This window comes from Ammospiza nelsoni, chromosome 19 (assembly GCF_027579445.1).
Source record: "Ammospiza nelsoni isolate bAmmNel1 chromosome 19, bAmmNel1.pri, whole genome shotgun sequence".
NCBI lineage: Eukaryota > Metazoa > Chordata > Aves > Passeriformes > Passerellidae > Ammospiza > Ammospiza nelsoni.
Window position 1 is genome coordinate 7,111,100 of NC_080651.1, and position 23,940 is coordinate 7,135,039.

Below are 23,940 nucleotides of genomic sequence, written 5' to 3' on the forward strand. Positions count from 1 at the left end.
ACTCACGTGCTGGTAGTGCCTGGGCAGACGTGGGACAGATGGACTGTTCTCCTGCTGTCCCAGCTGCTCCAGCAGCTCCCAAAAAAGGAAGAAATCCTTTTTTTGGAGGACAAGACCTCTGCTCTGTGAGGGTGGTGAGGGCCTGGCAGAGGCTGCCCAGAGAAGCTGTGGCTGCCCCATCCATGGGAGAGCCCAAAGCCAGGTTGGACTCGAGCACCAGGAGCACCTGGTAAAGGCTGAAGGTTCCTCCCCAGTGGTGCAGAGCTGATCAATCCACAGCTTTTCCCCGCAGCTCCATCAGGATCACATGGAATCAGCCACTTCTGGCTGTTTCCACAAGCAGTTCCTTTCTCTCCCACACAACAGCAGGACTGGTTTTGCCAGCTGGCAAGGGGAGTGAAGCCAGAGCCTGGGCATGGCGCAGGTTTTCATGTGAACAGATGTGAGACAGAAAGATGGCTTTAATCTGCCAGGAGACAATCAGAAATGTGCTTTCTGGACATGGTGTTTCCATCTGAACAGCCCTTTTTGCAGCCTGAGCACACCTCAGTGAGCACAGAAAGAGCAGGAAAATCACAGCTCTCGCTGAATGCCAGGCACTGAGAGGAGATGGGGCAGTGGGAGCAGAGCCAAAGCCCACTACAGCTCCAAGGCTCCATCCTCCCCACCCCAGCACAGGGAGGGTGGTTCAGCACCCAACATGCTGGCCACAGAAGGAAAGGGCTGCCAGCACAGGGTACAGGCACGTGCTGCAAACCCAGCGCTTTGCCAGGACTAGAATTAAGAGTCCAGAACTTGACACAGGAGCAATTAAGCTCCAAGAATGCTTTGTAAAGCTCTGACCCCAAGAGGCATCAAATCCCATTTTCTTCGACTTTCTGTCCTGCTTTATGAGCAGTTAATTTCGAGGGGACCATTGAGAAAATCACCTTTCAGTGCTTTTCTGAACTCCCCAGCAGCTCACAGCTCTGCAGCCCCTTCTCCCCCAGCCTCTTCCTTAGCTCCAGAAAAGCAGCTGGACATGCCAAGATGACCACTCCCATGGCTCAAGGATGAGAGTGGGAGCTGGAGCATCCAGGAGTGCCCCTTGTGCTGCTCCTCCCAGGGAAAAAGGCCGAGAGGATCCTTCCTGCCTGACCCCAGGGCATGGGTTTATTAAAGCTTTTTTTGTGGGCACAGCCGTTGTTCCAAAGTGCTGCTTGTAATTTTCCACCATCTACTCATGAGCTGCCTCATTAACAACCCAGCTCAGAGCTTTCAGGCACTTCCCACTCCTCCCCTAGCAAGCAAGCAACAACACCAACACTGGCCTGGATTCTCACCTCCCTGAAAGCACTTTTGGGCTACCAACACAGCACCAGGGATCTTCAGCATGAATCAAGTGTTGCTGTTCAGATTTGGGGTTCTGCTTCTTCCCTCCCTGCTTCAAGACAAGGCTCAAAATGCTGCTGGCTGCCCACCCAGCACAAATCTCAGAGAGAAAACAGCTCCTGGCTCCCTGCTCTCTGCAGTTAATTTTCCTTCTGGGAAGATGCACACAGAAATCCAGAATGGTTTGGGTTGGGAGGGAACATATAACCCTGTGATTCACCCCTTTACCTCTCCAGAGGCACCAGAAGCAGGTCACAAATTCACTGGGAGTTCAAAGGAGAATAAACACCTGCACTTAGCTCAACTACAGGAGAAAAAATAGCCCCTGGGTAGGACTCGGCAGTGGAATTCACAGATCTTTAAAGTCTGTAGTGGGTAAAACATAACCCAAATAAACTGGCCCTGAAAAACCAATCTGTGATCTCAGACCCCACAGGGACATTTGGACAGTGCTGAGCTGAGCTGGGGATGAAGCCTGCAGATTCCCTGAGCTCCTTATCTTTGTTCCAGATTAACATCGGTCCCTGAACCAGAGGAAGAAGCATTTGACACCCCTGGCCCTCACTGCTGGGCAGGGAGAGGTGCCCAGCACACACATGGGTGTCACACTCCCAACATGTTTTCACCCCCAGCCCTCCATCACCAGCTTTTTTGACCAGGGCCTTACTTCTCCTCCTTCATCTTCTTGATCCTCAGCATTCCTGACCCACTCCAGACCACCTCCAGGCACTGCTGCATTGCAATCAATACAGATGCTAATCATGAACAGCTCTGATAACCACTGGCTGAAGTGTATGCAGGCAAATCTTCCAGTGATCCCTTGCCAATGATCAATACACGCAGAAAAATCAGCTCAGAAATTTGAAGGGACAAAAAAAAAAAAAAAAATCCAAACCAGGAGAGAGGTTAATCTGTGCTGAATAATTTATGGGCTCCAGTGAAGGCTTTGCTGGGCTGGAGCAGCCACAGCTCCCAGCCATGAAAAGAGCAGGGTTTGCCAAAGAAAAATGCACAAGGATGGAGTCAACGTTTCGCACTCCTGGAGCAAAATATCCCCAAACCCACCTTAACACTGCACAAGCAAAATATCCCCAAACCCATCCCAACACTGCTCAAGGTCAGCAAGAGACAGCCAGGATGGGAGAGGACAGATTCAGGCTCAGTGTACAGAGGTGCAAAGCTTTGCTGCTTCAAGGGGGTGCAGGGGACAGGAGGGGTAAGGAATCATAGTGCCTGGGTTGCCACTTCCCCAGGGACAGGGATTTGGCTTTGCTGTATACCCCAGCCCAGCTCCAGCCCTTTGTGCATCTCTGGCTCTCTGCAACCCCTGCCCAAAGCTGTGGCTGCAGGTAAAACGCCTCCAGGCTGTAAGGAAGAGCTCAAGATTAACTCTTAGCACACCTCAGGACTAATTACTCACGTTAAGCTAAGCCTCCCACTTGCTCCTGGTCACAAAAGCTTTTCCCAGCTCTCCTCAGAGGCAGCAGCCCAGCAGCAGGGATGTCACTGACAGATCTGCAGGATCCAGCACCAGGATTGCTGGCACCACTCATTCCTCTGCCCCCTGTGACACCCACATTAACCCATCTCCTGAGGGGCTGCACAAAGATGCCAATGGTGGCACTCCAAGCGCTGGGCTTTGTCTCCAAAGGGACAGAGGGGATGTGGTTACATCCCAGCTCCTGCCTGCACTGACCCCAGCCCACTGAGAGGAATAGTGGATTTGTCTTTACAAACAAGCTGTGGGTCTGCTGGTAGCTAAAAGCAACACTGGGAGATCAAAGGAACAATGGGAAGGATTTCATTGATTGATGAATGGAAAAATATATTTGCCTTTACAAATAAACTGCAGGTTTGCAGATAAATGAAATTAGATGTTGAAAGATGAAAGAAACAATGGGGAAGAAAACTCTAAATTCCGTAAGAATTAAAAATTAAAAGGGAGAGTTGTACATTAGAGGGGAATCTCTGGTATCAGGTGTATTGGGAAGTCTGAACCTCTCATGTACCTCAGCCAATGGGGAAAGAGAAAAGGGAAATGTGGGAAATTGGGGTAAAAAGGGAGGCTGTGTCCTCCAAAAATCTGAGATTCCAGGGGAATGCCCCATGGCCTCTCTCTTTATTCAAATACAGTCAAAGGACTCCTCTGCCTCCTTTTTGCACATAAACCTCTGGTGTTTGTGGATTTATTTTTCTAACACCATCAACATGAAAGTGAGCACTCAGTGTGGGTGTCCAGCATTTAAAACATCACCAAAGGCAGGCACAGGACATGTGTTTGGGGAGGTGGGGACATTTTCTGGGACACTGAGAAGAGCAAGATGTGCAGCCCCAGCCCAGCTCGCTCACTTCCCATCTCAGCTACCGAGGGGAAGAGATGGAGCTGCCATTCCCAGGAGTCCCAAGGGACACATCCAAATCTGCATCAGGGGAGCTCTCATCACTGAGAAGTGACGTGGAAGCTCCCAGGCTTCTGGCAAAGGCAAAATACTCCAGGCAGCAGGGCAGCTCTCACCAGAGTCACTCACAGAGGGAAATGGGTGCTGCAAAAGCTCCCCGCCTCCCTAAACAACCACCGTGAGGTTTGTCATTATAAAACACAAACAAGAACCACACAACAACAGCAACACAGCCCTCCCAGCCATTAACTCCTTTCATCCTTGACTACACGGGTATTATTTAGCATGTCACTCCCGCCTCTTGGAGGAGATGCAGCCTCTTGCATTAGGACCGGGATTTTTTTAAAGTTAATTAGTTAGGAGCTAATTCCATCCATTAATTCTGAATGCTGCAAGGGCTGGGTTGGGGGGTTTTGTTGTTTTTCTCCAGGATTGTTGGGGTTTTTTCACTCCCTTTTCAGCATGGCTCATTATGTGGCTGATGCTGGCTTAGCATCTCCTAAAGCCTGCCCAGTCCCCGAGGCAGCTCGAGGCTCTTCTTGATTTATAACCCATCTAATTTGCAATTTCCTTGGTTCTTGCCCTCTGATCAGGAGGAGAACAAACCTTATGAGGTGACAGAAGGCAGCAGTGTCAGCCCAGTAATAACAGAGAGGAACATCAGCAGAGAGGAACAGGGCCCACTCTTAGCTTCTCCCTCTTTTTCCATCTAATATTGGTTTCTCTTGGAGACTGCCATCCTGTGTTGCCCCATGTCAGAAAGAGACAATCCCTTTGTGGGAAGTGCCTCCAGCAGCAGCAAATCCCCCCACAGGTCCCCAGGTCACCCCCAGCACCTCCTGAGGGGGAAGGGAAGGGAAGGGAAGGGAAGGGAAGGGAAGGGAAGGGAAGGGAAGGGAAGGGAAGGGAAGGGAAGGGAAGGGAAGGGAAGGGAAGGGAAGGGAAGGGAAGGGAAGGGAAGGGAAGGGAAGGGAAGGGAAGGGAAGGGAAGGGAAGGGAAGGGAAGGGAAGGGAAGGGAAGGGAAGGGAAGGGAAGGGAAGGGAAGGGAAGGGAAGGGCTGCTCAACCACTAGCAAAGCCCCAGGGGTTGAGTGCAGCCATGCATGGTGGGAAGAGCCAGTGACCTGCAGGACATCTGCATCCTGCAGCCACCTGGCCACCAGCCCAGCAGGGAGCATCCCTGGGGAATGGGCCGGCAAAGGGAGCTTTCCCATGGCCAGCTCCAGGCAGGTGTCAGGGGACACAGGTGATGCTGTGTGCTGGCAGCAGGAACCATTCTGCTCAGATCAAGCACTGAAGCCACAGGGCAGAGCCCTGCTCCAGGTATGTCCACATCAGCTCCATGCAAAGCATCACCATCAGTCCTTCCCACTTTCCAGGGATGCAGAAGGATGGGATCTCCCCTAGCCACAACACTGGTGGTGCAGCACAGCACCAGCGCTGTCTGAGATGCAGGTGGGCAAAGAGCCTCCCCCAGCCTTCTCAGACCTGCTGCTTCCACCCAAGACCTTGATGCCATCCAGCACTCACCTCTGCAGCTCCTTCAGGGAGACTGTGACCCTCAGGCTGTGTCCCAGCATGAAGAGGGCAGCCAGGATGTCAGCCCACTGCACCATCTCACCCAGAGGGCCTCCCTTCAGCACCCGTGGGCTGAAAACGTCCCCTGACTCCTCTGTCAGGAAGCCAATATGGACAAGGATCTGCAGAGACAAGGAGAGGGGTCAGCACTGGGGAAAGGGACAATCTGGGTTTTCCAGCCCAGAATGACTTATGGTCCCTGATTCCCTCCAGCTCCTTTGCAGGCTGTCATTACTCAGAGAGCTCAGTCAGGTGTGCAGACAAATGAGCCATGTCCAATAAGCACAGACCCAATGGCCAGAGCTTGGCCCTTTGACTGCCACTCTGTGTCCTGGGGCCTGGCTTATGCTCTCCATGTAGATCACAGTCTGAACCATGGGCTGGAGCTGAATTTCCCTGCACACAGGGGCCAAAGGCACAACAGAAACACCAACAGGAGGGCCAGGAACCTCAGCTTATCCTCAGAGGAGACCTGTCACACTCCAATGGCAGCCAGACACCATCTCCAGCCACCAGGACCCATTTCCAAAATCCACCCCACTGCTCAGCAACACCAGTCCTGCCACATCCCAAATGCCTGTGGAGTCATGTTCACAAACAACAGACCAACCCTACAGACCCACATGTGGCATTCACATTCTCTGGAAAAAATCCCTTTGCCCAGGATTTTTCTCCTGGGAAGCTGAGAAGCCTCAGAGAAAAGGAAAACAATTCTTATCTCATTTGCTTCTCCTGTGCTGTGCTCATGTGGAATGTGTTTGGAGATTGTTTACCCACAGGTGATTGTTTTATTGGATTCTGGTGTGAGTTGTTTTCACTCTTTGGCCAATCAGGGCCAAGCTGTGTTGGGACTCTGGAGAGAGTCACGAGTTTTCATTATTAACTTTTAATTATATCTAATACTAAAAAGATATACTATATCTTTATACTTATAAAAGTGTCTTTTCTGTATTCTTTAGTATAGGAGAGTATGTAGTGTTTACTTGGAATGTGTTTGGAGATTGTTTACCCACAGGTGATTGTTTCATTGGACTCTGCTGTGAGTTATTTTCACTCTTTGGCCAATCAGGGCCAAGCTGTGTCAGGACTCTGGAAACAGTCACAAGTTTTCATTATTATCTTTTTAGCCTTCTGTAAGTATCCTTTCTGTATTCTTTAGTATACCATAGTTTAGTATTCTTTAATATAATATAGTATCATAAAATAATAAATTGGCCTTCTGAGAACTTGGAGTCAGATCCATCATTCCTCCCTTCATCAGGGCACCCTGTAAACACAATACCCACACGCTCCCATAAATGAATTTCCCTCCCAGCTGGGTTCAGCTGCCCCGAGTGTCCCCGTACGTTTTTCTGGTCCCGCTGCCGTCCCGCCAGCCTCTGCTCGAGGCGCCGCGCCGCGCGCAGCCACTGCTGGGCCAGGTGCCGGATCCTCTTCTTCATGAAGCTCAGGGACTCCTTGCCCGTGCCAATGAGCTCCAGCAGGCGAGCCAGGTCCCTCCGGAATGCTGCCTAGGGAAGGAGCACGCTCTGCACGGTGAGTGTAGGGAAAGAGGAGCCAGAGGAGCCCCTGGGCTGCCCCGCGGCCTGGGGGAGGTTTGTCTATCTCAGCAGAGTTGATCTGAGCCCTTCCTGCTCCCCTGGAGCCGTGGCAGCTCCTCCACTTCATGCCCCAAATCCCAGAGGGATCCCACTGAACACAGGGTTCCTCATGAGAATCCAGATTCCTCAGGAGAGGAAAGGCATGAATGTGTTGGAGTGTGATCAGAGGCATGAATGATCTCTGCTGTGGAGAGAGCCTGAGGGAGCTGGGGGTGTCCAGCCTGGACAAGAGAAGGCTCCAGACACATCTTCTTGCAACCTTTCTGTACTTACAGGGACTTATAAAAAGAGAGGGACAGAATTTTTAGCAGGGCCTGTAAGAGCCAAAATGAGGGATGCAGGACTCCAGGCTGCTCTCCAAAATGCAGTTTATTGTATCCAGGATGTCACAGCAGTCCAGGGTCATGGGTGACAGAGCTGTGCCCACAGCTGTCAGCTCCAGCTGCAGGCAGGCCTGGAGACCCTTTGGTTTTGGTTACAATGCATTACAGACTTTTCTTTGCTGAGCATCTTAATACAGTAGAACCAATCTATACCTTAACTTTTATCTATAGCCTATCATAACTACTATAATTACCATATTCATGTTACCATTCTCCAATCACTAGAAGTTAGTACATTACAGTTTAAGCTAGAAGGTTTTTTTCAGTTTTCTTGCAGTGGAAAATTCTGAAACCTTTTTTCTACTTACAGCTTTGCTGCCTTGTTTGCCTGTGCTATCTTGCTGCTTGGTACAAACATCTTCTTGTTTGAGGTGGGTTTATCCTTTGCTCTAAGTCATAAAAACCCCTTCTAACCAACATACCCTTTGCCTCCTTGGTTATCCAGCAAGACTGGCTTCTTCTATATCAAAACTTGCTTCCATCTCTATTCCTTCATCAGATTCTACATTTAAAAATCTTCCTGCTAAGCACACATATCTGTGAGACTTCCTTGTCAAACTTTCATCCTTCCCAACAAGGGCTTGTTGCAACAGGACAAGGAGTGATGGCTTTAAACTGAGAGAGCTGACTCAGAATAAATATAAAGAGGAAACTTTTCATGGTGAGGGTGGTAAAACACTGGCACAGGTTGCAAAGAGAGGTGGTGGATGCTCCATCCCTTGCAACACTCAAGGCCGGGTCGGGCAGGCCTTGGAACAACATGTTCTACTGCAAGGTTCCCTGCCCACAGAGACCCCTTCCAACCCCAGCCACCCTGTGAATGTGTGAAAACCCACATCAGGCATCATGGCCCTGCTGAACCTGAGTATTTATTTCTGCTGATGCCTCCCCACAAAGCCCCTGGCCAAGCAGAGGCCGGGCTGGGCCCACCTTACCTGCGCACGTGGCGCTGGCGGCGGTGAGGGCACGGCAACCGTGTGGTTCCTCCAGGGCAGGGGGGGACAGAACCACTCGACCTCGCTGAGGTAGATGAGGAAGGAGCACTCGGTGCCATCCACACCAAAGAAAGCATAGCAGGGGTCAGAGGTCCAGCGGGCCCTCATCCACTGCAAAGGGCACAGAAACACGTGAAGCCCATGGAGGAGGTGTGCCAGCCCTGCCAGCTGCCCCTGCTGTGAAAAACCTCTGTTCTCCATCCCCTTTCTCTGTCTGGGAGATAAAAATGAAAGGCAGAGGGTGGAAAAGGGCTGCAAACCCAGCCCCAGTGCCACAGGGCTGGTGTTCACCCACTCGGGGCCTCCAGGGAATTTGGGGCAGAGGAAGAGCCAGGGAGGTTTGCTGGGGCTCCCTGGGTTTCTTGCGCTGGTTCCAGCCTTCCCTGGGGGCACAGCCATTAATCCGCAGGAAATGATGCACCACAGGGATTTCTTGTGGCTGGCTTTGCTGGGGAGCTGCTGATCTCTTCGCCCCCGGAGCAGCAGGGCAGCAGACAGATCTGCCAGCAGTCCCCAGGGATGATTTCACACAGAGAATAACCAGGGACCAGAGCAGCGATTTATCATCCCCCACAACGGCTCTTGCCAGCCTCTTCCTAATTCAACTACAAAAACAAATCTGCTCAGGGACAGTTTGCTGTGTGTGTAAAGCACAGCAATCACCAGGAGGGGAGATGGGATTACAGCCTTCCACAATTGCATTACATCCTGAATTTACTGAAGTCGTGGAAGGAAAGGATGGCTAACACCCCTGGAAGTGAAAAATCCACATCACTTTCTTGTACCCCCCATGTCATTCTCTTGTACCATTCAACATCTTTCCAGGGAGACTGGGCCCTGCAGAAGCCTGAGCTTGAAGCAGGTTGGCAAGAGGAGGCAAAAGGGCAATACTTTAATTAGTTGATATAAATATGCTCTCTGACAAAGCCATCATGCTCTGGGCCAAGTGCCAGGCTGCATTCCAGTATGAGGAGCAGGCTGGGTCAGGCAGGACGGATTGAGATGGAGGTTCTGGCCACTTCAACAAGGTGCTGCTCTGGGCACTGCTGGGCTTATTCACCAGGGAATGCTCCAGATATTCAGAGGTGATGTGGCAGAGCTTCCTCCTCGCTGTGTTTCTGGCATTGAACACACAGACTGCAGGCAGGGAGGGCTGCAGGCAGAGGTGGGCCCACAGCTGATTCTGCTGCAGCCTGTGGCTTCAAGGCTTTGTACCTCTCCAGCTAAAGGTACACGTGGTGAGGGTATTACTTGGGGAAAACAATCCCATTTCTGTAGCAAAGCTGCCAGAGAAGGTTGGACACCTCCCTTGTGTTTTCTCATCAAAGCACAACCCTGCTTTGCTTTCCACACCTTTGGGTCTGCTCGTCCTCCTTCAATGGGCTGCACCTTTCCAATATTAACAAACATTTTATCCTGGAAATCATCCCATTCCCCACTGCCCTTCCCAGTTTAACCCCCAGGGTCACTGCCCTTCCATCCCAGCTGGAGACCCTATCCCAGACAGGGAACCCCAACTCACCTCCACCTTCCCAGCACAGTCGGGGTACTTGGGGTCCCTGGGCACCTCACACTGATCCCTCCTGCCTTCTATCCCTGTAGAGAGACAATTTGGGCATGGGGAGAGCTGGAGTGTGACAGAGGAGCAGCCAGAAATGCTGTGAGGAGAATGGGATGGGATGGGATGGGATGGGATGGGATGGGATGGGATGGGATGGGATGGGATGGGATGGGATGGGATGGGATGGGACAGGGCTGGCAGCCCCCAAGCATGTTCACTGGTGCCACAGCTGGGCTGGCAGACAGCCCTATCCCACTGGATGGAGCAGAACATCAAGATGTGAAGCATCTTCAGCATCCCTCCCAAATCAGGGAAGAAACAGAGGAAACCACCCTGCTTCAATGCAGGGAATGTTCTCCTTCCCTAAATCTCAGCAGATCCATTTCCAGCATTTTCCTGTGCCCTCTGCCTGGTCCAGACCCCAAATTCCACCCATCCCCACTCTTGTAAGCAGGCTGCAGGATCTAGGGAAGCACTTGACAGCCTTTTATGCTGTAAACTTGCAATAAAAACTGTCCTGCTGAGCTGCTGGAAGAAGACTCAGCCCCCAGGGTGAGTTCCAGAATAAGCCATAAAGTGGTTAAAATGGCATCAGGATCATTTCTCCCTCCATGGCTGGGCCAATAAAAGCCACCAGCCCTCCTCTAAGCCCTCCTTTGCTCATAATTGAAAAGCATGAGGTGCAAGAGGCAGTGAAAGGATCTTCAGCCTAAACCCCAATAACCACACAAGCATGTGGGGAAGCATCTGCAGAGCCCAGCTGCCCTCCCAGCAGTGACACAGGGGGATGGGAATGTCTCTCCTGCTGCTGAATCCCAGCCCCTGTGAATTTGGATCCAAACCACCAAATTTTTCTATCCAGGGGCTTGTGCACTGCTCGTCACCTTTAATTTTGCATTTAATTCTTCAGCATTTATTCCTGACAGCCATTCAGATTTGTCACGCACGAGTTTCCCAAGGAAGGCAGCCTCAAGATCAGCCTCCATTTCTGGGATTTTTACCAAATTTGTCATGGTTGGACCTTCCCATGGGCACAGCACAACACACAGGGGGTTTGGGGCACGGGGACCACTGACCTTTCCCATTCAGGAGGCTGTTCCGGAGGATCTGATCCACCTTTATTGCAATGTCCGACACATTCTGAGCTATGGCCTGGATCCTCTCCATCAACCCAGCTGCTGGCTGGAACCTGGGAAAGAAACCAAATTAACCCTGAGAATTTGATGTCTCCTGTTACTGTCATGTTTTCTGAAAAATCCCTTTGCCCAGGATTTCTCTCCTGGGAAGCTGAGAAGCCTCAGAGAAAAAGGAAAACAATATTATCTCATTTGCTTCTCCTGTGTTTTGCTGCTTTGGAATGTGGTTGGAGATTGTTTATCCGGCATGAGACTTGTTTTTACTTAATGGCAAATCATGGCCAAGCTGTGTCAGACTCTGAGGAGAGAGTCGCGAGTTTTTCCGTAGCATCTTTTAGCCTTCTGTCTAGGTCCTTTCTCTATTCTTTAGTATAGTTTAGTATAGTATTCTTTAATAGAATAATATAATAAAATAATAAATTAGCCTTCTAAAAACATGGAGTCAGATTCATCATTCCTCCCTTCAACAGGTGTCTCAGAAAATACCACAGTGTCCCAGTGGTGACACTCAGAGGTGCTCAAAGAGAAATCCATACCCAGCAGATTGAACTTAGCTCCAGGATGAAACACAGGCATGCCTGGTGCAGCATTTAACAGGCAAAGAAGTCACTGCTTTCCAGGAGGTTTGATTGAAAACCTATTTAAATCAGTGTTTTATACATATTCTGCCACTTTTTGAAGTGTGCTGTTAAACACGGATCCACCTGTGCATTTTATGCAGGAAAAATATTAAATAGACTGACAAAAAATGGTTTTTTTCTTATTTTAGTTGTGCTGTGTTTGAAAATCCTCTGCTGTGATAATTGGTCCTGCAGTAGAAAGCTGTGCTGGAAAAAAAAATGAGTAAAAGAATAAAAATACAGAGAAAAGAAGGTAAAACTGAGCATGGCAGAGGAAGATTGAGTTTGGAGCAGAGTGATGAAAAACACACAGGACATGTGGATCTCCTGATCCAGCCCATCCACAATGGTGGGGATCAGTTTTTCCTCCCAAGGAACAAGTGACAGGACAAGACAAAACAGACTTACGGTGCACCTGGGGAAGTTTAGATTGGATAACAGGAAAAATTTCTTCACTGAAAGTGAGGCCAGGCATTGGAACAGCCTGCCCAGGGAAGCAGTGGAGTCATCATCCCTGAAGTGTCCCAAAAATACCCAGATGTGGTTCTTAGGGACAGGGTTTAGTGATGAGCTTGGCAGTGCTGGGTTAATGGTTGGATTCGGTGACATCAGAGGTGTTTTCCAGCCTCAGTGATTCTGAGATTCAGGTGAGTGGATTTCCAGCAAGGAGCAGCAGGCAGGGCAGTGCAGGCACAGGGAGCTGGGGCTGAGCTGGGCATTGCAGCCCCAGCAAAGCCCACAGGCACCTTCCACCAAGGCTTGAGGTCAGATCCCACCAGCCTGGATTGCTGCATGTGCTTCCATAGAATCAAACCTGGAATCAACACTGTCCTGGGTGAACAGCTCCATTGAACTCATCTAAGGAACATGTTGTGTGAACAGGAAAAGAGAGCCCTGTAAAGAGGCTCAGTGTCAATTAAAACCTGGTGTAAGCTGGAAAAAGGCAAACAGAACTCCATCCATCAGCAGTGGAGCCTGCCAGGCCTGACAAGGAGCAAGCCCTCCCACTCCAACACCTCTCCTCTGTCTAGCAGACAAGTGTCTGCTAAGGAAGGCAGGAGCCTCCTCTGAAATGGAAAATGTAAACCCCCTCCCTCTGAATTATTATCATTTTGAAATTAAGGGGCTCTCAGGCAAAGATATGGCAGTAGGAATAACAGTTCTTTATGAGGAAAAAATAAAACATTTAAAAATATATAAAATTAAAAATGCAGTAATACAAAGCAACACTGCCAGAGTCAGAATCCAACCCTGCCCCCCTGTGTGTCAGGGCGGTGTCCCAGCCCCATCCCATGGGGCTCAGCCCTCCTGCAGTGCCAGCTGTGGCTCTGCTGCAGCAGGGATCCTGCACAAGGGGGGAGTTTTCCTCTGCAGCTCCAGGGCTGCTGCAGATGGGCCTGGGCTCCCTCTGGCCATGCAGGGCAGCAGAAAGCTGCTCCTCTGGCAATGCAGGGGGCAAAGGCTGCTGTGCTGTGCCAGGCTCAGATTGGATCCAGGTAGGAATGCTTGGCTCCTCCCCTGGGCGGAGCATCTCTCCATGGGATGCTGGGATTGGATCAGCCCTGCAGGGACACTCAGTGGCCATGGAGAGCAGAGATCTCCTGGAGGGAGGGTTGGCTGTGGGGGAGATAAAGGAAAAACTGCCCCATGAACAGCAGAGAACTGCCCCAGCTCTGACAGATGGCAATAAAACACACACCCCCAGCACATCTTGCATTTCCAACCTCAGATACCTGCCACTTCCACCACAAACAGCCACCACATCTCCATGAGTTATCCCAGCAAATAATTTTCCCTTCTTCAATGTTTTGGTCGTAAGTTTTCCCTGCTGCTGCCGCTGAGGTCGTTACAATACAGGGGAATGTCACACGCAGTGAGCAAAACCAAAAGGGCTACCTTGAATACTCATGGCACAAAAAATATGTGCTGATGTCAGGTCTTTCGTGGTGAAGTTTTATGTTTGTTCTCCAGCAGATCAGTGAAACCAAAGGCTGGGATTTAAAGTACCTCTGTCCTCAAGGCTAAAAAAATCCTGGTTTTATGAACCGACACTGCTTCGCTTGTTGATTTAGAGTCCATTTGCCAGCAGCGAGCAGCCCACATTTTTCCTTCTGGCATGGTTTACAACCATCAATATTCAGGCTGCATATCTCCACAGGGAGCCACTGATCTTGGGCTTTTAAGAAATAATAATTAAATGCAGAGGACACCATTGCCCCCAAGTCACTTCCAACCTTTGCAGAGAATAAACCCCAGGTATCCTGCTGTAACCAGTGCAGCAGGGAGGCTGCTCGTGAGGCCCTGGGAAAATATGGGCACAAAAATAACCTGAGATAAGCTCTGCTTGTCAGCATGGCTCCAAGGAGATAAAATTGTCCTGGTCTGAAAGCTTGCAAACCCCCATTTCTGCAACCCTTTTTTCTCCAGCAGAGGCACTCAGTAAACACCTGGGATGGGCAATTTAGGAGGAAACATCACATGGATGCTGTGAATTTAGAGTCAGTGATCCCAAACTCCTGTTTACAACAGGAAAAGCATGTGGGCTTGGTGAAGATGCTCCCCAGGTTTCTCCATCACTCATGGCAAGGAGAGAGGATGACCACAGCCACAGCAGCACTGTTCTCTCACCCTTCAGAGCACTTAGATCAGCTCACAGTCTAGCTTCTGCCTCTTCCCAGAAGCTATCCCAATTCTTACTTGCTCCCAAACACCCAAGGAACCAGGTGAGCCTCAAAAATCAACAGCAACCTCAGCCCTCAGCTCCTCACTGATGATGTCCAGGCCTCAGCTCAGCCAGGACTGAGCACTGGGCAGCCATAAAAATGCTCAAACAAAAATCAGGATTGTTATCCTAAATAAATTGCTTTCTTCCAGCTCAGCCTTGTCCTGCCAGGCAGCCACAGTGTTGGGTGGTAGAGCTGGTCCAGGCTCTGTGCCAGCTTGCCCAGCTCTTGTGAAGCTAGAGCTGCTCCCCAAACACAAAGATTTCACCTCAAAACACTTGTGAAGCCACAGCTGCTCCCCAAACACTAAGATTTCACTTTAGATGCAAAATGTATTTCTGAGCATCACACTCCAGTCCTCCAAACAGGGCGGGCATTGCATGAGCACAACAAGGCTTTCCCCAAAACACAGAGGATTACTGGAAAGGGACATTTTTAATGTCCACATGATTCCTGGAACATATGAAAGTGATGCCTTGTGAAGGCTGACCTAGAGCAGAGACTGGACAGAGCTAAAGAATAAAGTAGGGATTTATTGAAAGGCTTCCATGGATCCACCTTGGGCAGCACAAGAGCCCAGCCAGGGCTGCACCCAAGATGAACCAAAATGGTCCCAAAATGCACAAGCGGGCACAGGGTCTCTCACTTTGATCAGTTCTGCTCCATTTGCACCTTGCAGTTCATTGTCCCATTCCAGCTTTAGCCCATCCAGTCCCATCCTTGTTTTTCTCTCTCCAGCCCACGGTGTTTGTGCTCTTGGGGCTGAGATTTGGATCATTTGTCCTTGGTGCCCAGCTGGAGCAGAAATTGTTTTGTCTCCCTGCTCTGTGCACAGAGCTCACCATCCCCTCATGTGAAGCTCAAAAGTAGCACAGAATCTGAAAAATGTAAAAGCCAAAACCTGAGGCATCAAAAGGAGAGGGAGAAAAGTAGAAAAGTCCCTTTGAAACACAGACCCAGGCTCAGATCTCCCATGCTCCTCATCCTTGGATGCCACCAAACCCTTGTGGGGTTTTTCTGAGGGAGGGATTTCACACCTGGGGAGAAGAGCCACGCTGCCAGCTGGGAACACTGACAGGTCCCAGTGTTTGTATCTGCTGGGTATCAAGGCCATCACAGGAGCAGCACATTTCGTGTGAGGCATTAAGGAGATGACAAGCAGGTTAAGCATAAGTTACATCAACTATCAGCACAGCAATTTGTCACCCAGGCAGGGGACAAGAAAATAAGGCAGTTAAAGGTGTATCTTCAATGTGAAAAGGTTCTCTGTGCCTCGTAGGAGTTTGATGCCTTGTTGTTAGTAACTGGAGACACCAGGAAGGACACGGTAAGTGGCTTGTTCTGCTCAGCAATAGCTCAGCAGAGCAGGGATATCCCACCACGTGGTGGATCCAAGCCAGGATGCCAGCACAGCCTTTGCCAGCCCAGTGGAAAAAGAATCTCCTTTCTTCCAGCACCACCACTGCCCAGGGAGCAGCTTTGCGCCTTTTCCCTTCCTGCTTTTTAAATTTTTCCATAGTGACATGCTAAATGCCACCAAAATGTGCTGGCACTCTGCCAGCTATTGAAACTATACTAAATTACCACAGCTTTCCTAGAGTAAATTTTTCCCTGGGACCTTAAAACCGTTTACTACAGCAAATACAGTATTTTAACTCCTAACCATCAATATAGATTTCGTCTTTATTATTTTCAGATTTATATTTCCCCCTGTTGATTAGGATTCAGATCACACTGTGCCTTATAATGCTCTGTATACAGTATTCATCTCCTTTCAAAAACTGCTATTAAGATGTATCTTTCCCCACTGACAGATCATTTGCCATAGAATATAGCCGGAGGTTGGGTTTTCTGTCACTTTTTTATGCATTAATTTGGTTCCCTTCACTTTGCTCTTGTCCCCAACTCCACAGCACGAGCTCGGATTCAGCCTGTTTATCCCTTTACAAGCCACTGTATTTTTATTGCCTTTTATAAAAGTGGCATTATGAAAAGATGAATCTCTTTCTCTTTGTGTGTTGTCTTCATAATACAAGCCCTAAACATATTTGCTTGCTCATCCGATATTTCTTGCTATTAACTTGTGAAAGCCATGGCTTTGGGAAGACCAATACAGATGGAGAAAAGCAGATGTTCTGAAGATAATACATCAACAAATTCAGCATTTGCACAGAGCAGTTTACCAAAGGATTTCCACTTGTGTCTGTGCTGCCATTTGCCTCTTTAAATATTTTTTTGTTTGCCCAAAGACCCAAAGCAGATCAGAAAGCAGCCGGGCTGGTGCTGCTATTTCACTGCTCTGGGGACACAAATCACATCCAGCCCCACAGCAGCATTAGTCTCCAGAGCAGGGAGCTGAAATCCCACAGGGAAGGGAAAGGGAATGCCAAGGGAAAAAGGATCTTTTCTGTCCACCTGGTTCCTGCTGCAGCTTGTGAGGTGGTGCCTGTTCAAACACCTGGGACATCTCCAGGAGAAATGAGCCCCAAGGGCAGCTCCAGCAGGTCACCCTGAGGGCTCAGGATGCTCTTCCCATCCATCCATCTGTCCCTTCATCCCCAATCCCCTCCAATGGGAAACACTCAGAGTCACCCAGCTCTGGGAAGTTACCAACTCGGTGGCTGGAAAGCTGAGGGGTCCCAGGGATGTGGGGAAAAGCCCTCATCAGGTGCTGGATAACAAAAAAAAGTCATTAAAATGTCCAAGAAGATGGAGAAATTAAAAGTTTTGCTCCACAAACATAAGAGAATACAAGTAAAACTCATCCATGCTGGAGGAAAAACATTTTTGGGAGATCCATGCCCCAGTGTGTATCTGTATATCCTCTCTGAGATGGTTTGTATCCTAAAACCCAGAATCCAGGCCTGCCCATGTGGGAGAGGGCAGGACACAGAGCCAGGGAGATTATTGGGGTGCTGATGCTCTGTCTGAAATTTGTGTCACAGTCCCCTGACACCGACAACCCCAACACAGGAGGTGGAGCACGAGGGGCAGCAGTGGCTCAGGAGGCTCAGCTGGGCAGTTTCTGTTTACTGGCCTTGTAACCCTGGATTTAATCTTCATCCCTGCAGTGCTGCTCCCCTGGGCTTGGATGAGTGCTGGTCCTTGTGGTGGGAGGGCAGCACACCCCGTGCTGGCATGGGATGTGCAGGGAGGATTCCACATCCTGCCCCATTTGGGAAAGGCTCAGACCCCCAGCAAGCAGAGAAAAAGCCCAAAGCTCTGCTTATGATCATCATGGTAGAAATTTAGAGTCATGCTGGAGGGAAGAAGTGCAGGGGCTGAGGCACAGCTGCTTTGCTCCCCCCTGGAGGGGGCTCTGCCAGGTCACTCGTACCCTCAGTGCCTTTCTGACATTGGACAAGGACAGGGCACCTGGCTTTGCCCATGTGAGAAGTGAGTTTGCCACTGAGAAGTGGGTTTATTCTTCACAGGCTGCCCCTGCCAGTCAAATGAAATAAAAATATTTTTTAAAAAACCAGAGGACAGCATTTGTTCCCAGTGTAATTTCTGGGGTCTCTGTACATCCCAAGGTTTTCCACCTCAGGGTGACACAAACAGCTCAGTCTCCCCTCCACGAACACCTGAGTAAAGACCTGAGCTCACTCTGGCCATGTTTGCCCTCACTGGGAATTCACCCTGGGAAATTATCCCAGAGAACACGATTTGGGATGGGAGCATTCCTTGGAAACTCCTTTGAAGCAAATGCCAGATGATGCATGGGCAGAGCCCTGACTGAACGGCTCCAACACCAAGTTACATAATAAATCACATTATAAATGCAGCAGCATTTAGCTCACTAAAGCACTTCCATTTATTTTCATTTCAGTTGATTGTGGGTGATATTTCTCACACAAATACTTTTCTAAGAGGCCCTGAGCCAACCCAAAACCCATGGCTGCACACCCCAGGGGGGGACACTGACATTTCAGTGAGCTGGCAATAAACTTTATGAAAAAAATGATGAAAATCAGCTTTCCAACCAAACCCTGCTCACCAGCACAAAGTGTAACCAACACCATTAATTAAAATATTTTATCAATGCTATATATTTTATCAATACTCTCAAAATGCTTTGAGATCTTCCCCAAGCAGAACACAAAGCTGAAGCCACAAGCCCAAAACTTCATTTTCCTCCTGACCCTCAGAGCAGAACTGGGCTCAGCCACAGGCCTGGGCAACTGTAGGTTTATTTATGGGAACACAGGGGATCATGAAAAGGAGGGTTATGGGATCACCACTTTGTTGGGGCATAAATCAGATACATTTATCTACAGGCTGGGAAAAACTCCCTTCAGTGAGCTGGGAAGGCACTGCCAGCCTCACAGGCTTCACTAAGAGGCACCTGCCTAAAAGTGAGCCCAAAACCACCAGTTGTGGTCAGAATCCTTGGGGCTGAGGATCCCCTGGGGCAAGATACATTCCTCAGCCCCCCATTTCCTTTGCCAGCTGTGTGTTTGGTGCTCATGCTGTGTTTCATTTTAGCAGGGGTATTTTGGCCCTCTGTCTGCTCCAAAATCAGAGGATCTGCTGGAGGTTAACAGGCTCTGATTTTCCTTGTGGGGTAAAGCAGACACACAGGCTGTGTAAAGGCAGCCCCACACCACCACTGCCCAGCCCTGCCCCTGTGCAGCCACACAAAAACAACCACAGCACTAAAACAGCAGTGACTGCACTTGGCCTCAGGTGCTCATTCAAGAAACCTCATTTGCCAGCCCTGTGATAAAGCAGTTTTCAGTGTGTCAATGCTTTGGCATTGGAATAAAATTAATTATTAAATATTAAATATTAAATAAAGATAAATATAAATAAAATTATAAATAAGTATATAAATATAAATATAACTTTAATATAGATATAAATAATATAGTATAAATGTAAATATAAAATTATAAATATAAACATTGAAATAAAAATAAAGTTTAAAAATAAACAAAAGCAGAGCCTCTGCTGAATTAACTTCAGCAAATTGAGCAGGCGGTGCTGGGGGAGGTGCAAGCCTGGGAGCAGGAGGGGAGGGTGTGAGTGACCTGGGCATACCTTGGCACCTGTCCTATCACCATGCTGGTGATGCCCAGCACCATTTGGGCTGTGGGGCTCTTCCATAGTGCCACAGCCCTTCTGGAAATGTGGGTGCATGGATGGACCCTGCTGACCTGCTGGCAGCACACAGCCACCTCCCTGCTCTGTCTTAAGAGAAAAGTAACTTATCTCAGCTGCCCAGGCCTGAATTTCCCCATTTATGTCTTCTCCTGATCCTGATGGGGACTCCAGAGCAGCAGTGAGTCCCTACACTGTGCCCATCCTCTCCAAGTAACACTGAAATGGGGTTGTGTATCCTGGAGAAAAGGAGACTCGGGGGTGCCCCCATCACTCTGCACAGCTCCTGGAAGGTGCCTGTGCTCAGCTGGGGTTGGCAGGACAGACAGAACCAGAGCACACAGCCTCAAGCTGCACCAAGGGAAATGCAGGTTGGAGAGCAGGGAAAAGGTTTTCACAGAAATAGTGATAAAGTTCTAGAATGTGCCCGGGGAGGTGGTGGAGTCCCCATCCCTGGGTGTGTTTAACAAAGCCTGGATGTGGCACTGGGTGCCAGGGTTTAGGTGAGGGGTTGGGGCTGGGTTGGACTCGATCTTGAAGGTCTCTTCCAACCCAGTGATTCTGTGAATTCTGTGAAATCATCCACAGAGGCAGACATCCTCAGGAGCTGGCAAGGAAAAATTCATCCCCTCTGCCAGGATGGAAGAGGCTGTGGGACCTGTGAGGAAGGTGAGTGCTGGGAAGGGAGGCTCCTGTCTCCTGATGTACCCCTGCTCCTGCAGCAGAACTCAGCTCAGCAGAACCAGCACCCAGCAAAGCCAGGCTGGACCACAGGGTGGTCTCACCTTCCCTGGGCTGCTCTGAAGAGCTTTGCCCCCTCTGAGCCCCTCAGGAGATGGGAGCCAATGCTCAGAGGGGTCCAGGACTGCTCCAGGCTCACCTGGGCTGCAGGACACCACAGCCTTGGCAGAGATTTCTCTGCAGCCAGCTCACCATCAGCAACAATTCAGGAATTAATAGAGCCAGGCTGGCAGGATGCAGGAACATCATCCATTTAGTGTCATATTGCGAGACTTTTAATTACTGGGGGAATATGGAGTCATGTAATGATTACAAGAACAAATACTTAAAGTGTGTGGAAATTAACTGAGCCTTGGCAGTAATTAAGCTTGAAGATTAATCAGTCGTTAGCAAATAACACCCTTTGCAGGCTAACCACCACGTGGGGACAGGGATGACCAGGAATGCCAGTGCTGCAGACCCCAGCCTTGCTCTCTGCCATGTCCCTGGGGCATGAGGTGGGCAGGGGCAGCCCAGCTCCTGGAAAAGGGCTTTTCCAAGCCCCAACACTGCAGGGTTACAGTGCCAGCTTGGGTCAGCCACTCAGACCCTATCCTCCCCTCCCTCCCTCCCTCCTAAGCACTTTTCAGCAAGAGATCAACACTTCCCCTGCAAACTAATATTTTTCCCTTGCCCAGTAAACAGCTCTCCAGGAGGCTTCCATAAGTACTCCTAATTTCCTTCCCCTCGGATGATTTACGAGGGTTGCATTCAATTAACAGCAGTATTGATTTTCCTGCAGCTGACTGGCAGCCTGCTGGCCCTCGTTAGGGAATCCATCCTTCCCTTCCCAGCACGGGCAGGATGCAGGCAGCAGGGAGCTCAGGCAGGGCTGGAGAAGGCAGCCAGCAACCCCTGGAGTTCACAGGTGCAGCCTGTGTGCCAGCCCACAAAACTTTTGGGCAGCTCTTCCAAGGGGGAGAAAATCGGAGTGGGACATTTGGGTTTTCCAAGAGTTTTATCGGCTGGAAATGGAGGCACCTGTGGAATGTTCAGTGAGACAGCCCCAGTGGAGGAAGAAAGATTTTGCAGCTTGGAAATCTGGGAGGCTTTCCAAGGCAGGCCATTAATGCCACCCTGCATATACAGAGTTTTCCTTGCACTTTCCAAGGGGTAAAGCCACCCCACCGAGCCTCTGCTGGAGTGGTGCAGTGCTCACAGGTTACTCCATAAAGCTCAGCAAAGCCTTCACCTCCTTCCCCTCAGCTGGAGCTCTGCAAAACCCAGCCCTCCTGATTCCACTGGAGATCCAGCCTTAAGCAGGAGAGCACTTTGTAAAAACAAGAGTTAATCCACTTTTGGGCAACTGGAAGCACAAAGCCCACACTGGCAGCTGTGCAGAGCGGGAAGGAGACGAAGGCAGCAGCAGTGCCAAGCAGGGACGCTTTGAAGAGTAAAATCCCTTTGAAATTACCACCCTTTAATTGTATTATCTTTCCCTGACAGCCTCAAGTCGGTCACTGGTGATCAAAGAGACAGAGGCAGGGAGGGAAGGAGACAAGCCCTCAGTGGAATCCCGGGATCCTAACGAGGAACAGCTCCTGGGTGTCTCCGTGGGGCTGATCTGGGTCCAGGAGTCATTGCTGGGTCCTGGGGCAGCTGGAGGTGCCCAATCCACCTCAGCACAGGGGTCCCCAAAACTGCAGCTGGTCGCCCTCAAGGGACAGTGTAGGAACATTGTGGGGTGGGATGGTGGGGATGGATGGAGATGAGAGATCTCTGCAGCCAGGACTGGAATTTGGGGTTCATTGCAAAGGGCCTGGGTGCAGGGCCCTGCTGGGAGCTGCCAAACACAGCTCAGGGCAGGAATGAGAGAAGAGAGGGAGAGAGAGGATGAGAGGGTAAGAGAGTAATAGAGCGAGGTTCCCATTCCAATACTATAAATCTTCTTCTGTGTTGAATATTCTGATTCTCACTAACCAATCTAGTACAATATACAAATCCTATAGCATTTCCATGCAGCCTATAAGAATCACTACATTACCATACTGTGTTACATTTTAAACTCCTCTTTGGGCCCCTTCCATCAAGCTGGCAGGGTCTGCTCTGACCCTTGGAGCTGTCTGCAAGCAGAGGGTGTTGTTCCATCAAAAGGGGATCACCTTCAGCTGGCCACACCATTGTTTTCCCATTGTTCAGTAACTGAGGGATCTCAAAGCTTGCTTTCATTTCAATCTCACTTATAGTTTCTATATTCTCAAAATCTTTTGCCAGGCAATCATATTGATAAGGCTTTCCTGTTTCATCTTCCCCAACAGGACAGGGAGCTCAGCACCCTGACTCCACAGGGTTTCACAGCAGCTGCTTTTGGATTCCCCCTGGGTTGCTCTGCTCAGCTCAGAGAGCACCCAGAGCTGTGGGATCAGCACAGGGGGCAGCAGGGACCAGGACAAGCCAAGAAAGGTCACCCTGCTTGAGGCAGCACCAGAGGTGGAGCCACTCAAACCCAGCTGTGACACCTCCAACACATCCCGTCCCCTCTGGGCACAGCCCTCAGCCAGACCCCGCACTGCAGGGAAGGAAGGGAGTGCTCAGGAAATACTTCCCAAGTGTTGGCAAATCAGCCAGTGCTTCATCAGGGACTGCCACAGCAAAATCCCACCCACAAGAAACTCCCCCGTGGTGGCTGCTTCACCTGGAGATGCTCTGCCCCATGACCAGAATGGGATCTTCAGAGGCCGGGTGAGAACAAGGAGAGGAGACAGATGGGTTTGGATGCAGAATCAGGTGAAGAGAATTGATTTCTCTTTAGGGGTGACGTATAAAGAGCAAAAGGTGATAAACTCGTTGCCCCTGAATTTCCATTACTGCAAATTAAGACATCTGTGATCTCAGCCCCCAGCTCAGGGCCATCTGAGCACACACACAAAACTTGAGGATCTTTTGATGTGGGTCCATCAGCTCCCATCCTCTCTCCAGGTGATGGCCCCAGAGCCATCACTCCCACAGCAGATCTGAAACACCAAATCCCCATCTGCAGCCACTGCTGCCAGCCCACAGAAATGCTTTTAAGTTTCTCTCTTGGCTGCTGGTGTAGAGAAACAACCATCACCTGAAATCAGTGGTTCTTTTAACACAAAACTGGCCAAGAAAATCATTCGATGTGAGCAAGCACCTTCCAGTGCTGGCTGTAATAGTCCTGTCCACTCCTCTCTGGGATTATTGGTGATCTCACTCACTTGGGTACCAGCCAGCCTCGGAACAACAAAATCCCAGCACCTACCATGGCTGAGGCAAATTATATTTTCTCAGTGCTGGAAATGATGGTACATAAAAGTCAGGACCACGCATTCCATGGCTGCCCTGCAGCTCTAGCTCAGGTGTGCAGGCACTGTGGCAGAGCTCAGCCTTTAATTACAGGCTCACTGACTGTTTTCTGTTATAGACACAAAAGAGGCTCATGAGGAAAGTGAGGGAGAGGGATGGAAATGCTGATGGGAGCAGGGGAAAGCACAGTGATGGCAGGAGGTGGAGGTGGGAATGTTATGAGGGATCCAGCAGGATGCAGCAGGGCAGGGGTGACCTCTGCATGTCACATCCCTGCCATCCACCTCTCCTGTGTCACCTGAGGCTCCACCTGAGCAAAATCCACACTGGCATCTTTTCCACACTGCCAAGCTTGTCCCAAGTGCTGCCCCTGTGGTTTTTCATCTCTGCTGCCCCACCACCAGTTACCATTTGTGCACTGACACT

At 49.9% G+C, this 23,940-nt stretch overlaps 1 protein-coding gene across 2 annotated transcripts in view; it reads right to left on the minus strand.

The window, feature by feature from the left end:
* MGAT5B (alpha-1,6-mannosylglycoprotein 6-beta-N-acetylglucosaminyltransferase B) overlaps positions 1 to 23,940 on the minus strand; it is an 80,299-nt gene that overhangs the window by 25,005 nt on the left and 31,354 nt on the right. For both annotated transcript variants that reach the window (XM_059485792.1, XM_059485791.1), the window contains exons 4-8: positions 10,965 to 11,077; positions 9,850 to 9,923; positions 8,268 to 8,438; positions 6,695 to 6,859; positions 5,301 to 5,470 (exon numbers count right to left, since the gene is read on the minus strand). In XM_059485792.1, the coding sequence (XP_059341775.1) occupies positions 5,301 to 5,470; positions 6,695 to 6,859; positions 8,268 to 8,438; positions 9,850 to 9,923; positions 10,965 to 11,077 (693 nt within the window). The remainder of the gene's footprint in view (positions 1 to 5,300; positions 5,471 to 6,694; positions 6,860 to 8,267; positions 8,439 to 9,849; positions 9,924 to 10,964; positions 11,078 to 23,940) is intronic.